This window comes from Miscanthus floridulus, chromosome 10 (genome assembly GCF_019320115.1).
Source record: "Miscanthus floridulus cultivar M001 chromosome 10, ASM1932011v1, whole genome shotgun sequence".
Taxonomy (NCBI): Eukaryota; Viridiplantae; Streptophyta; class Magnoliopsida; order Poales; family Poaceae; genus Miscanthus; species Miscanthus floridulus.
The window spans coordinates 114,696,321-114,712,622 of record NC_089589.1 but is presented as its reverse complement, the minus strand read 5'-3'; the positions used below and the strand labels follow the sequence as shown (position 1 = coordinate 114,712,622).

Here is a 16,302-nt window from a genome sequence, read left to right as displayed (position 1 = left end):
TGTTAAGTCTATCGGCAATGGACCGTGACGATGAGACATGCTCTATGAGCTAATCTGTAATGGAATGAACAAAAGTAAATGATATGAAAGTGAAAGATGGAATGAGATCAAGGGGGAGAATGTTAGTTGATCTCCACCAATAGGCCCAACGGCCTATTGGGCCCTTATCTCTGCTCCCTGATCGGGGGAGCTCAACCCTAATCCGGTTGGTAGGCCTCTGTCGCACAACACATATAAAAGGAAGGTGGGGGTGAGGGCTCGGGCTACGAGGTTCAACGGAGCCGCCACCCACCTACAGAGATACTCTAATCCGATCCTAAAGCGTGCTGCCAGCGACGGGATGAACCCGTCACCACCACTGCCGTCGCCTATGCAGGTTCTCAGACGCCCCACTGCCTCACCACCACGCCGAGCACTGGCGTCCGCGAGGCTGCATCCATGGCGGCATCGACGTCCACGCTGCCGCTGCGGTGAAGCTCCGCAAGGTCGAGGAGCCTAACTACGGATCTACGGGTTACACATAGAGGTACTCATATCGATCCTAACATGACTCTCTAGCCATGGCACCGTGGCGAATACCCGGTCAATGTGCTCCAGCGTCGGCCTGGTCCGTTCATTACTCCATGTGTAGAGGTGGCCATATAGGTGCAGCTCGGCGAGCTGTAACACATCAATTGTCCGCCGGAAGCTCTACATGAGATGACGGTTCAATTTAGCATTGTTCTTGTCTTGCGCCTGGTAGATTAGGTTGAAATCGCCGCAGATAAGCCATGGCCCAGTGTAGGTTGCGGCCAGACCCTCGAGCTCTGAAAGGAATCCCTCCTTGAGGGCGTGATCTATTGGCCCGTACACAACTGTGAGCCAGCAAATATAATCGCCATTCTGATCCACCGTAGCGAGGCACAACGTGATAGAGAATACGTCAAAAGCAACCTGCGAGGTCTGCCATTTGTCCCTGCACCATCCAACCAGAACACCCCCAGAGACCCCACCAAAGGCAAATAGGAGTAGTCAAAATCCGGACCTAGCAGTTCATTGATCATGTTTACAGAGAATACAGCCACCTTAGTTTCCAGGAGACAGACCACGGAGACACGCTCCAAGACAATGACATCTCTAACAGCAATGCGACGAGCCTGGCTATTGAGGCCACGGGCGTTCCAAATAAGAAATTGTTCTCCACTCATAAAGAACAATGGCGCGACTAGGGAGACCCCGGGTCTAGACCTCAGAGGCCGACGCTGCGGACCGTCGCCGACGATGCCCCGGGTACAGCTCCCACATTGCCGACCGCTTGGAGGCAGTCAGCGGTTCTCTGAAGGCTTGGCGGAACCTCCTGAAGTATGAGTTATCTGGCACCTTAGGCGATGGCGGCTCCACCGTAGGCGTCCATTTTCTCAACAACACCCGCTTCGCCTGGACCTCCGGCTTTGGGTCCTGGCAGTGTGTGAGGGACGCGAGGCGGACGCTCCGCCGTGGGACCGTCGGGCTGGCCCGGCAGGAGATGCGGCAGATTGGGGTGGAGTTCGCAAGAGGCTCCAGTAGCGGCAGTCGGAGGGAGCTGATGAAGTCAGGCAGGGTCACAGCGGGCTCCACCTGCGACTGACTGGTAATCGGCTGTGACGTGCCGTGTGCACCAGCGATAGAGCCCGGGGGGCGGGTTGCGCCTAGCTGGCGTCGCCTCCCCAGAACATAGCACGTCGTCGAACGGCAGATTCAGAAGCATCACCGGTGGGTTGGGACCGTGCGCATTGCCAGGCCCGGCAAACTCTAGCGCCATAACGTCCCATCTGTCAGGCCCACCATAGTTAGAAGCAGCCGCATTGCCAAATAATGTCTGGTCCAACTCGCAGATGGGCCTTAGGAGCGCCCGATCCCCCCTCATACCTGGGCTTGCGTCCATGATGGCCTTCACCGAACGTGGGCTGCTCAGCCAAGAAAGATGAAACGGGCCGAGAATGGGGGAACGTAGATCAGATACCCGACACTGAGCCCAGCATGGGGTTTGCGCCCCCAATTCCGTCTCTAGCTCCATGGGGTCCCCGCGCGGCGGGGTGGGCACCGGAGAGCCAACACGTGGCATGGACTCCAACGCCCCCTGAGGGACCCATCTGTCTGAAAAGGGTGTCAAGTGACTTTCGGCATGTACAGGCGTGCGAGCAGGTGCAGGGTTAGAGCCCGACGAGACGTCCTGAATCTCGCAACACACGGCCACCGAACTCACACCACGTGTGTAGTACTTGGGCCCAGTACCCACGAGTCCGCTCCCCGGCAACAGACAGGGGACGGATCCCACAATCAGCGACATGAGTGACTTACGAGCAGGCCCAACGAGTGGCGCCAGGATAGGGCCACCGACGTTAGACCCTAGCCGTGGCACAACTTCGCGAACCGACGGCGAACCGACGCCGCGACAGCAGTCCATCCCCGGGTGGAAACGGTTGCAATTGCTGTCCCACGAGCTGCCATCATCATCGGTGGGGCTATCACCGTCGCCAGTAGGGGACCTCCATGACCGATCGTCTAGGCCTGGGTGGTAACGATTGATGTTGCTATCAGGGGAGCCGTTGTCATCGTCATCATCAGGCTCCGGCCCCTCCATGTCCGGTGGCGGCGGCAGGGGGTTCCATTCTTTGAATGCGATCACTCGGATGCGCACTAGATATCGCAAGCCTGGGAGCTCCTCCGGTGCGCCCTCGACAGGGTTGTGGACGCACGGCTCTGGGACGAAGATAATTTTCTCGTCCGGGATAAACCGAGGGTGCAAGCACCAAGCTAAGATGAAGAACTCATGGTCATCATTGCCTGGCACATCCGCCGTACGGATAACCTCGACATCCGCGCAAGAAGGGCCGAGGATCGTCTGCGCGGTGGAGGTTCTCCTCGCATGGAGGGGGACACGAGTCATGCCGACTAGCACAGTGAATCGGAAGGAGCTCGCACTGGCCATCAAGGTACGCCTCCATGGCCGCCAGACTAGAGGAAGTGGGGCACCCATCACTGGGGCGGCAAGGACACGGTCCTTGTCCCCCCGACGCCGGAAGCGAACGACGAAATCCTCTGGGTCATGGTGACTAACCTCTGTGTCATACATTGTCAGGTCAAACTGCTCGAGGAGGTAGCGACTGACCATGGCGGGTGACAGCACGGGCCTAGTGCCACCGACAACAGCGACGAGGGCAAGGACGAGTGCGTCCTCAGCCGCCTGCAACTCCGCAGACCGTGAGATGACGACGAACTCAGTGCGACGTAGGTGACCTGGGCGGTCACCAGGAGGCTCCCCCGCAGTGGCTACCAGGGGCATGCCGCCCCCCAGGGGGGCGGGGGACTCAACCGGGGGCCGAGGGAGGGAGTCGGTGGGGCGCAGCACCTAGGCACGGACGGGGAGCGGCCAATCAAGACCGAATGTGCGGATGTGTCGTGCCCACGGACCCCGCACGCCGATGTCGCTGGGCAGGTCGGCGTGCAGCGACCCTCCGACTGTGACCCGCACGTGGCGGCGAGCGGGCCCGCTTGCCTTGGCCCGGCGGATGGGGGCAGGCAAACGAGCGATGGACCCTCCTGGTGGCAATTGAAGCACCGCGCTGGGAAGACGCAATCCCGCTTGACATGATTGGCAGCAAGACAGTTGAAGCAAAGCCCCTGTAGCTCAACGAGGACCGGCCGCGACTCCCTCAGCGGTGAGCGACGACGCCACCGGCGTCGGCTGTGAACCTCGTAGAAGCCATCCGCATCCGGCACCACGAGGGCACGAGCGGGGTGCGCAGATGGATAAGTGCGATGACGCGGCGAGGTAGGCGAGAGACGGCCATCGAGGTGGCTGGAGGGTATGTGCGCCTGGCCACCGCCATGAACCCATCGACCACCCTGGGGCGACGACGCCGGCGACGTGCGCGCCGACGGCGACCGGAAGCACCCGCGACGTCATTGTCCCCTCCCGGAGGCGGCGGTGAAGGGGGCTCCGAGTCAAAGTAGCTCTCCGAGTCTATGAATGACACACGTTCCCCCTGGAAGGAGGTGGAGGGCTCCCAATGAGCGCGGCCACATCCGAGAGAAGGCCTGGCGACCCGCGCCAGGGATCTCAGGGAGGGAAGCTCCTCATCGGCCTCGTCAGCCCAAGAGTGGAGGGAGGGGAACCATTGTCCATGGACGCACCTATCAGTAGTCACGACTCGCCGTCGCCGCCTCGCCGGAGCGCAAAGGTCGCCAGATCCATGCGCTGTCCCGTCGGTGGAGAAGCGTTGTCCCGTCGGGGGAGAAGGAAGAAGAGCTCGCCGCCTCGCCGGTAGGGCCGCTGGCTTCCGTGGAGGCTCATCGCCGGCGGCCGCTGAGCGACGGCACTGCTCCTCTCGGCGCTGGCAAACTGATACGAAGCGGAGAAGAGTTTAGGATTTAAGGCTTAAATGTGGAAAATTGAAGATTAAGATGAAGACAAGATGACAATGACCCTGATAAATGATTCGTTCTCTGTACCTAGATAGTGAGTATTGACGACCTTACACAAGCTAGAAAAGACAAGCCATACAATTTAATTCTGGTGACCTGATGCGCTAGGGCATGTACAGCCCACAGACAGAGTCTGTCTGCAAGTTCTTATATTTTACAACATAGACACCTAAATAGACAGCTCATACAATCAATAGACAGAAACTGTCTATTTGGCTGTATACAACTTATTTAATGCTTGAATGTAATCATGATGAATCATGAAATATCATTTGTATATATCATTATGTTGCTAATTGATACAAAACAGATCATTCAATACATGGTGCATTCAGTCATACATTAAGCTAGTCGCTCCATTCTAAATTATAAGTCATTCCAACTTTCTTGTAGACTCAAATAATCTCAATTTTAACCAAATTTATAGAATAAAAATAATAAAATTTATGATACCAAATAAATATCATTAGATTCTTTATTAATTGTATTTTCATAGTATATCTATTTGATGTCATATATAAACCTTTGTATTTCCCTCCATAATTTGGGTCAAACTTGAGATTCTTTAACTCTCCAAGAAATTTGAAATAACTTATAATTTGGAATGGAGGAAGTAGAAAACAGGTATTCAGTCATTCAGTAAATGGAATGACATTTTTATCTCTATTCGGCATGAAAACAGATAAGATCTATTTAAAGTAGAACAAAAAAAATGGACGTCATGAAGGAGCTCGCATGCTGATGCTGTTTGATCCTGGCATATATACTATGGAAGTTGCTAGTGCTGTCACTAACAGAGCCATGTACGCACTAGAAGTTGCTAGTGTTGTCACTAAATGCTGATTTGAAGTTGTGAAATGATGTTTTTTGAAAGTGGGTCACTGCCAACAAGAAATGTTTGGCTGTGATAAAGAACATGATTGAACCCGCAATTGTGGGCTTAATCCTAGAATGTGACACGGTCACCGAGTACCTCGATAGAATAAAAAGTCAGTTCACTGACACTTCAAAGACATATGCTACTCAGCTGATAAAGCAGCTGGTGACAGAGTGTTACTCTGAAAATAGTGGCATAAGAGAGCTCACGATGCGTTGTCGAAATTATGGCACTATCGTTCAGGCCATATTTCGAGGGGGAGAATGGAAAGACAAGTTAAGAATGATATTCTTCCTCTATTAGAGCTCTCAGTTTTAGAACAAAGGAAAGTATGTAAAAAGAATTAAGAAAAGATAACAAACGAAGCGCAGGAATTCTACAGATTATTCACACAAACATCTGTGATCAGTTTCCTGTAAAGAGTGTGGATGGTAATGATTCATTCATAACATTCCTGATGATTACTCCCATTATGGCTATATTTATCCAATCAAAGAAAGAAAGATGTATTGGATAAATTTAGATATTAAAGATTAAGATAGTTAGGTCTGACCGTGGAGGAGTATTACGGTCGGCATACCCTAAAAGAATGGCATAGTAGCCCAGTATTCTATACCGGGTGAACCTCAGCAGAATAGAGTAGCTAAAAGAATCAATCGTACCCTGAAGGATATGGTGGGCAGTATGATAAGTTACTCCACCTTACAGTTGAGCCTGTGGATGAAGGCGTTAAAAACCTCATTCATATTCTCAAAAGAGTACCAAGTAAATCGGTGCCCAAAACACCGTATGAGTTGTGGACAGAAAGTATACCCTCACTAAACCACTTGCGTGTGTGTGGGGGAGCCCTGCTGAGGCTAAAGGATTTAACCCAAACATTGGGAAGTTAGATCCCAAAACAGTAAGGTGTCATTTCATTGGCAACACAGAAAAGTCAAAAGGTTTTCGTTTTCCACTGTCCAGAGAGACATACAAAGTTTGCGGAAACGAGACACGCTGTTTTCCTAGAGGATGAAAAGATGAGGGGGAGCATGGTAGCTCGAGAAATTGTCCTTGAAGTGGAGCGGGTGTATGCGTCTACTCCAATGATTCATGAGCCATTTTTCTCACTACCTGCTATAGCTGCACCGACAGTGCTAGATACTGTGGTGCCAGCACCTGTTGTTATCCCAGCTGTGGCAACAATGAATAACGATGAGGAATCTGTTCCTCAGGATCCTATAGAACCTATTGCCACACATGAGGGGGAGCAACAATAGCCTCAAACAGAAGTTGTGCCAAATGTGGAGGCCCCTAGAAGGTCTCAAAGAGTTAGAAAATCAGCTATTTCTGCTGATTATGAAGTGTATAACACTAAGGATTTTCAAATGGAGGATGATCCCACCTCATTTAAAGAAGCCATGAGAAGTGATCATTCATCAAAGTGGCTTGAGACCATGGAAGATGAATTGGAAATCGATGAATGCCTATAGAGTTTGGGATTTGAAAATAATTCCTGAAGGAGCCAATACAGTAGGCTGTAAATGGGTCTACAGAACAAACTTGACTCTCAAGGGAATATAGAAACATATAAAGCGTGACTTGTGGCAAAAGGATTTATGCAAAGAGAAGGGATTGATTACAATGAGACCTTTTCTCCAGTCTCATGTAAGGTTTCCTTCAGAATCATAATGGCATTAGTGGCACATTACGATTAAGAATTACATCATATGGATGTAAAGACGGCATTTCTCAACAGAGACTTGGAGGAAAATGTTTACATGGCACAACCGAAAGGTTTTGTCATGGAAGGAAAAGAACGAATGTGATGCCGCCTAAAGAAATCCATTTATGGAAGCTTCAAGACAGTGGTACTTGAAGTTTGATCAGACAATAAAGAATTTTGGGTTTTAAAGAGAATGTAGAGGACAATTGTGTCTATACAATTTAAAGAAAATGTAGAGGATAATTGTGTCTATGCAAAATTTAAGAATATGAAGTTTATCTTCCTTGTCCTGTAAGTGGATGATATCTTACTTGCTAGTAGTGATGTCAATCTACTACAGGAGACAAAGAAGTTTTGTCCTCAAAATTTGATATGAAAGATCTTGGTGAACCTTCGTTCGGTCTAGGAATCGAGATTCACCGAGATAGAAGAAAAAGGGTATAAGGACTATCACAAAAGGCATACATGGAAAAGATCTTAAAGAAATTCAGTATGCATAAATGTAGTCCCTCACCTGCTCCTATAGTCAAGGGCGACAGATATGGGGATTTTAAATGCCCCAGGAACCAATATGAGCTCAATCGATAAAGTGAAAGTGGTTCCATATGCTTCAGCTGTCGGAAGCTTGCAACATGCTCAAGTATGTACGCGCCCTGACTTGGCATTTGTTACCGGGTTTTACTTGGCAGATTCCAGAGCAATTCTGGAATAGAACACTAAAATTAGTAAAGAAAGTCTTGCATTATTTGCAAGGAACGAAAGGCCTCATGACGACATATAGAAGATCTGATCCACTCCACAAGGTGGGATATTCAGATTCTGATTATGCGAGAGTGAATGCATATCCAGACGTGGATTTTCTATCATCTCGCAAAGGGGAGCTATTTCATGAAAAAGCTCAAAGCAAACTGTCACTACATCGTCCACAATGTATGACAGTTTGTAGCGTGCTATGAGGCAATGGGCAGGTGAACTAACTAACGAAATTCATACCCGGTTTGAAGGTGGTTGACGACATCTATAGACCACTAAAGTTATACTGCGATTATAATCTGGCAGTAAGGATGCTCACAACATAAGTCAAGTGGTGCTGCCAAACACATTGACATAGAGTATTATGTTGTGAAAGATAAAGTCCGGGATCAAGTCATAAGTCTTGAGCATATAAGAACAGAAAGGATGCTCGCGGATTTGCTTACAAAAGGCTTACCACCCAACATGTTCAGAGAACATGGTGTTCAGAGAACATGTAGCTAGCTTGGGTTTAAGGGAAAGCCTAAAATATTCCTGGACAAAAGAAGGCCCAAAGATAAGTATCTATTTCAGAACAGAGTAGTGAGTTGTAGCTGTTAAGTCTATCGGCAATGGACCGTGACGATGAGACATGCTCTATGAGCTAATCTGTAATGGAATGAACAAAAGTAAATGATATGAAAGTGAAAGATGGAATGAGATCAAGGGGGGAGAATGTTAGTTGATCTCCACCAATAGGCCCAACGGCCTATTGGGCCCTTATCTCTGCTCCCTGATCGGGGGAGCTCAACCCTAATCCGGTTGGTAGGCCTCTGTCGCACAACACATATAAAAGGAAGGTGGGGGTGAGGGCTCGGGCTACGAGGTTCAACGGAGCCGCCACCCACCTACAGAGATACTCTAATCCGATCCTAAAGCGTGCTGCCAGCGACGGGATGAACCCGTCACCACCACTGCCGTCGCCTATGCAGGTTCTCAGACGCCCCCACTGCCTCACCACCACGCCGAGCACTGGCGTCCGCGAGGCTGCATCCATGGCGGCATCGACGTCCACGCTGCCGCTGCGGTGAAGCTCCGCAAGGTCGAGGAGCCTAACTACGGATCTACGGGTTACACATAGAGGTACTCATATCGATCCTAACATGACTCTCTAGCCATGGCACCGTGGCGAATACCCGGTCAATGTGCTCCAGCGTCGGCCTGGTCCGTTCATTACTCCATGTGTAGAGGTGGCCATATAGGTGCAGCTCGGCGAGCTGTAACACATCAATTGTCCGCCGGAAGCTCTACATGAGATGACGGTTCAATTTAGCATTGTTCTTGTCTTGCGCCTGGTAGATTAGGTTGAAATCGCCGCAGATAAGCCATGGCCCAGTGTAGGTTGCGGCCAGACCCTCGAGCTCTGAAAGGAATCCCTCCTTGAGGGCGTGATCTATTGGCCCGTACACAACTGTGAGCCAGCAAATATAATCGCCATTCTGATCCACCGTAGCGAGGCACAACGTGATAGAGAATACGTCAAAAGCAACCTGCGAGGTCTGCCATTTGTCCCTGCCACCATCCAACCAGAACACCCCCAGAGACCCCACCAAAGGCAAATAGGAGTAGTCAAAATCCGGACCTAGCAGTTCATTGATCATGTTTACAGAGAATACAGCCACCTTAGTTTCCAGGAGACAGACCACGGAGACACGCTCCAAGACAATGACATCTCTAACAGCAATGCGACGAGCCTGGCTATTGAGGCCACGGGCGTTCCAAATAAGAAATTGTTCTCCACTCATAAAGAACAATGGCGCGACTAGGGAGACCCCGGGTCTAGACCTCAGAGGCCGACGCTGCGGACCGTCGCCGACGATGCCCCGGGTACAGCTCCCACATTGCCGACCGCTTGGAGGCAGTCAGCGGTTCTCTGAAGGCTTGGCGGAACCTCCTGAAGTATGAGTTATCTGGCACCTTAGGCGATGGCGGCTCCACCGTAGGCGTCCATTTTCTCAACAACACCCGCTTCGCCTGGACCTCCGGCTTTGGGTCCTGGCAGTGTGTGAGGGACGCGAGGCGGACGCTCCGCCGTGGGACCGTCGGGCTGGCCCGGCAGGAGATGCGGCAGATTGGGGTGGAGTTCGCAAGAGGCTCCAGTAGCGGCAGTCGGAGGGAGCTGATGAAGTCAGGCAGGGTCACAGCGGGCTCCACCTGCGACTGACTGGTAATCGGCTGTGACGTGCCGTGTGCACCAGCGATAGAGCCCGGGGGGCGGGTTGCGCCTAGCTGGCGTCGCCTCCCCAGAACATAGCACGTCGTCGAACGGCAGATTCAGAAGCATCACCGGTGGGTTGGGACCGTGCGCATTGCCAGGCCCGGCAAACTCTAGCGCCATAACGTCCCATCTGTCAGGCCCACCATAGTTAGAAGCAGCCGCATTGCCAAATAATGTCTGGTCCAACTCGCAGATGGGCCTTAGGAGCGCCCGATCCCCCCTCATACCTGGGCTTGCGTCCATGATGGCCTTCACCGAACGTGGGCTGCTCAGCCAAGAAAGATGAAACGGGCCGAGAATGGGGGAACGTAGATCAGATACCCGACACTGAGCCCAGCATGGGGTTTGCGCCCCCAATTCCGTCTCTAGCTCCATGGGGTCCCCGCGCGGCGGGGTGGGCACCGGAGAGCCAACACGTGGCATGGACTCCAACGCCCCCTGAGGGACCCATCTGTCTGAAAAGGGTGTCAAGTGACTTTCGGCATGTACAGGCGTGCGAGCAGGTGCAGGGTTAGAGCCCGACGAGACGTCCTGAATCTCGCAACACACGGCCACCGAACTCACACCACGTGTGTAGTACTTGGGCCCAGTACCCACGAGTCCGCTCCCCGGCAACAGACAGGGGACGGATCCCACAATCAGCGACATGAGTGACTTACGAGCAGGCCCAACGAGTGGCGCCAGGATAGGGCCACCGACGTTAGACCCTAGCCGTGGCACAACTTCGCGAACCGACGGCGAACCGACGCCGCGACAGCAGTCCATCCCCGGGTGGAAACGGTTGCAATTGCTGTCCCACGAGCTGCCATCATCATCGGTGGGGCTATCACCGTCGCCAGTAGGGGACCTCCATGACCGATCGTCTAGGCCTGGGTGGTAACGATTGATGTTGCTATCAGGGGAGCCGTTGTCATCGTCATCATCAGGCTCCGGCCCCTCCATGTCCGGTGGCGGCGGCAGGGGGTTCCATTCTTTGAATGCGATCACTCGGATGCGCACTAGATATCGCAAGCCTGGGAGCTCCTCCGGTGCGCCCTCGACAGGGTTGTGGACGCACGGCTCTGGGACGAAGATAATTTTCTCGTCCGGGATAAACCGAGGGTGCAAGCACCAAGCTAAGATGAAGAACTCATGGTCATCATTGCCTGGCACATCCGCCGTACGGATAACCTCGACATCCGCGCAAGAAGGGCCGAGGATCGTCTGCGCGGTGGAGGTTCTCCTCGCATGGAGGGGGACACGAGTCATGCCGACTAGCACAGTGAATCGGAAGGAGCTCGCACTGGCCATCAAGGTACGCCTCCATGGCCGCCAGACTAGAGGAAGTGGGGCACCCATCACTGGGGCGGCAAGGACACGGTCCTTGTCCCCCCGACGCCGGAAGCGAACGACGAAATCCTCTGGGTCATGGTGACTAACCTCTGTGTCATACATTGTCAGGTCAAACTGCTCGAGGAGGTAGCGACTGACCATGGCGGGTGACAGCACGGGCCTAGTGCCACCGACAACAGCGACGAGGGCAAGGACGAGTGCGTCCTCAGCCGCCTGCAACTCCGCAGACCGTGAGATGACGACGAACTCAGTGCGACGTAGGTGACCTGGGCGGTCACCAGGAGGCTCCCCCGCAGTGGCTACCAGGGGCATGCCGCCCCCCAGGGGGGGCGGGGACTCAACCGGGGGCCGAGGGAGGGAGTCGGTGGGGCGCAGCACCTAGGCACGGACGGGGAGCGGCCAATCAAGACCGAATGTGCGGATGTGTCGTGCCCACGGACCCCGCACGCCGATGTCGCTGGGCAGGTCGGCGTGCAGCGACCCTCCGACTGTGACCCGCACGTGGCGGCGAGCGGGCCCGCTTGCCTTGGCCCGGCGGATGGGGGCAGGCAAACGAGCGATGGACCTCCTGGTGGCAATTGAAGCACCGCGCTGGGAAGACGCAATCCCGCTTGACATGATTGGCAGCAAGACAGTTGAAGCAAAGCCCCTGTAGCTCAACGAGGACCGGCCGCGACTCCCTCAGCGGTGAGCGACGACGCCACCGGCGTCGGCTGTGAACCTCGTAGAAGCCATCCGCATCCGGCACCACGAGGGCACGAGCGGGGTGCGCAGATGGATAAGTGCGATGACGCGGCGAGGTAGGCGGAGAGACGGCCATCGAGGTGGCTGGAGGGTATGTGCGCCTGGCCACCGCCATGAACCCATCGACCACCCTGGGGCGACGACGCCGGCGACGTGCGCGCCGACGGCGACCGGAAGCACCCGCGACGTCATTGTCCCCTCCCGGAGGCGGCGGTGAAGGGGGCTCCGAGTCAAAGTAGCTCTCCGAGTCTATGAATGACACACGTTCCCCCTGGAAGGAGGTGGAGGGCTCCCAATGAGCGCGGCCACATCCGAGAGAAGGCCTGGCGACCCCGCGCCCAGGGATCTCAGGGAGGGAAGCTCCTCATCGGCCTCGTCAGCCCAAGAGTGGAGGGAGGGGAACCATTGTCCATGGACGCACCTATCAGTAGTCACGACTCGCCGTCGCCGCCTCGCCGGAGCGCAAAGGTCGCCAGATCCATGCGCTGTCCCGTCGGTGGAGAAGCGTTGTCCCGTCGGGGGAGAAGGAAGAAGAGCTCGCCGCCTCGCCGGTAGGGCCGCTGGCTTCCGTGGAGGCTCATCGCCGGCGGCCGCTGAGCGACGGCACTGCTCCTCTCGGCGCTGGCAAACTGATACGAAGCGGAGAAGAGTTTAGGATTTAAGGCTTAAATGTGGAAAATTGAAGATTAAGATGAAGACAAGATGACAATGACCCTGATAAATGATTCGTTCTCTGTACCTAGATAGTGAGTATTGACGACCTTACACAAGCTAGAAAAGACAAGCCATACAATTTAATTCTGGTGACCTGATGCGCTAGGGCATGTACAGCCCACAGACAGAGTCTGTCTGCAAGTTCTTATATTTTACAACATAGACACCTAAATAGACAGCTCATACAATCAATAGACAGAAACTGTCTATTTGGCTGTATACAACTTATTTAATGCTTGAATGTAATCATGATGAATCATGAAATATCATTTGTATATATCATTATGTTGCTAATTGATACAAAACAGATCATTCAATACATGGTGCATTCAGTCATACATTAAGCTAGTCGCTCCATTCTAAATTATAAGTCATTCCAACTTTCTTGTAGACTCAAATAATCTCAATTTTAACCAAATTTATAGAATAAAAATAATAAAATTTATGATACCAAATAAATATCATTAGATTCTTTATTAATTGTATTTTCATAGTATATCTATTTGATGTCATATATAAACCTTTGTATTTCCCTCCATAATTTGGGTCAAACTTGAGATTCTTTAACTCTCCAAGAAATTTGAAATAACTTATAATTTGGAATGGAGGAAGTAGAAAACAGGTATTCAGTCATTCAGTAAATGGAATGACATTTTTATCTCTATTCGGCATGAAAACAGATAAGATCTATTTAAAGTAGAACAAAAAAAATGGACGTCATGAAGGAGCTCAGCATGCTGATGCTGTTTGATCCTGGCATATATAATATGGAAGTTGCTAGTGCTGTCACTAACAGAGCCAATGTACGCACTAGAAGTTGCTAGTGTTGTCACTAAATGCTGATTTGAAGTTGTGAAATGATGTTTTTTTGACTTTTTAAATTGAATGGTTTAATCAATTTGACCCTCTAATTATTGTGTCAATTAGAGAATGCTGTCACTAACAGACCCAATGTCCGCACAAGAAGTTGCTAGTGCTGTCACTAAATGTTCTCAAAACGCTCTTCCCGTCATTGTACAATATTGTGAGAAAGAGAGGTGCATCTGTTAGGTCGGTGATGTCTACGATACCGTTAAATGTAGCTTTCAGGAGATCTCTTATGGGAGTTAACTTGCAAGCATGGCACAATGTCGTGGCCATGGTGGTGAACGTACAATTAAAGAAACCAAAGAGATCGATTTGTGTGGGGGCTGCATCAGAACGGATTATTTTCAGTCAATTTCATGTACAGAGCTTTGTTAGGAGTACCGGCTTTACCTTACAACATTTACTCTTTGACTGTCATTATGCTAAATTGATTTGGAGAATTGTTCATGTTTTCTTTAACCTAAAACCCCCCAACTAGTGTACATAATTTGTTTACAAGTTGATTGGAAGGGCTAAACAGGAAAATGAAGTCTCAAATTCTAGTGGGTGCAAGTGCCATTTGCTGGGCACTTTGGTTAACACGGAATGAAGTTGTGTTTGACAAGGTCATAGCACCATATTATTTGTAGGTTATTTTCAAGAGGACGTACTGGACTAGGTCCTGGACCTTACTTCAAAGGAGGAGGAGGATCGCCATTTGATGAACGCAACTTGCAAGACTATTGAGTCAACCACGATGGAGGTGTTTGCAAAACACGGCTGGAGATTTAGCAATAGAATTGCTCTTTAGTTTTTCCTTGTGAAAACTTTGTCTTCTTGATGGCTCGAAACTTCATTTTTGAGATTCCTTGGATTGTGTGACGCTTGCTTGTAATAATAAACAACCATATGCATTAGTCGATGCAGAAGCTGGGATATTAATATATTCCCTTTTCTAAAAATGTGCTGTCACTAAATGTTGATTTGAGATTGTGAATTGATGTTGATTTGACTTTTTAAATTGGAATGGTCTAATCAATTTGATCCTCTAATTATTTTGTCAATTAGAGAATGCGAGGACCGTCACTGCAGCAAAAGGTTGCATATATGCTAATTTAGTATCTCAATCCAGAATCTCTATCCTTTTGATACCTATGTTCCATCACTAACAAAATAGAGAAATGCTTGGACAATGTACTGTTGCTTTAACTAATCTTAATAAAATTTTGGGGTCCGAGGTCATATACAAGTGACTTGTTTCATCCAAATGAGTCACTGATAACAACTCGTCTTATAATTGACGCGTCAAGAGTCTTTGATAACTAGCCATTAGTGATGGTTTTGTTTAGTGGCCATGGGCTCAGTGACATGTTCTGTTTACCGACATCACTGATCCAATATTAGTGACACATTTCAATTCTGCATCACTGGTTAAGGTGTCTCCTTTGTGCTGTTTTGGCGTAGTGTGTTGCTGCTTGGACTACAACTCAACATTGATAATAAACCATGTGATAAGAGTCCAACTTAGGAGTATATTAAGTCCCCAAGAAGGAGATAGTAGATTGACAGAACCCTTGACCAACTCTGTGAGTCATTCGGGCGCTATACCCATCGGGTACCCTCGCGCGTACCCTCTGGTGGAGCCAGGACGAACCTGAGCACACCCTTCCCTATCGCTTGGGACCTAGAGGCTCGGCCATGGCCCTAGGAGTCCAAGCCACACCTCCACCCTGGCTGCTGCCCAGGCTTTTCGCCAGGATGCCAATTGACGTCCTGAGCCAGAACCGAAAGCCGACTCAAGAATCTGAAGCCGACTCAAGAATCTGTCAGGTGCCTAGAGGTTGACAGATGCTGAGGTGCTGGACCATCTAGACGTTCCACAGGTGTGAGGCACTATCGGACACTCCATCGGTAGGGTCACACAAGGGGCGATACGCATCCGGACAAGGGACTTCCCAAGCCCTAGGGGCTGAGGGCTCTAGGCCCGTTCGTCTGCCCCTCTAGGCAGGGGAGGCACCCTAGGGACCAAGGAAGCCTTGAGAACGGCTCATCGGGGGAGGCGTCGGAATGATAGGCAGCACCTGGTGGTAGCGCCAGACTATGGCAGCAATGTCAGGGAGTGGTTGCAACATTGTTGGCCCCAAAGATGACAAAGAAGGACCAGACTACGCCTAAGACAAAGTAACGACAAGCACCTATGGGAGACGCCATAGGTTAGAACCAATCATATTTGTACGCCCCATGGCCTCCTCGGTATATAAGGTGAGGCATGGGCTCCTATATAAGGAGAGATCAATCGAAACCATTGACACCCGAATGACTGAAAGATTAGCCTGAGGAAGAAATGAAGAACCCTAGGATAGCACCATGCAATCCCCTACCAAACTCTATCTCATCAATGCTATGTTGTAAACCCTCAATTGAGCATTATTAACACAAAGAACATCACACTGCTGGACATAGGTCTCAGAATTCCAAACTAGGATAAACATATTGTGTCCCTTGCGTGTGTTGTGTGATCGAGGCACCGGAGACCCACACATCGACCTCCGACGAACAAACTTGATGTTTGCCGTAGTTCTGAACCCGGGCACAGCTAGCACACCAGGTAGCGGAGTGTGTCGTGTG

General features: G+C 51.1%; 1 protein-coding gene across 1 annotated transcript; it reads right to left on the bottom strand.

The window, feature by feature from the left end:
* Window positions 1-9,067: 9,067 nt before the first annotated feature.
* On the bottom strand, window positions 9,068-9,565 carry LOC136489347 (uncharacterized). The gene has a single exon (XM_066486012.1). It carries the CDS (start codon window positions 9,563-9,565, stop codon window positions 9,068-9,070), a length of 498 nt encoding a protein of 165 aa, XP_066342109.1.
* Window positions 9,566-16,302: the final 6,737 nt, after the last annotated feature.

Coding starts and splice junctions, on each gene's coding strand:
- LOC136489347 (XM_066486012.1), bottom strand. CDS start 9,565: ATGAGTGGAGAACAATTTCTTATTTGGAACGCCCGTGGCCTCAATAGC.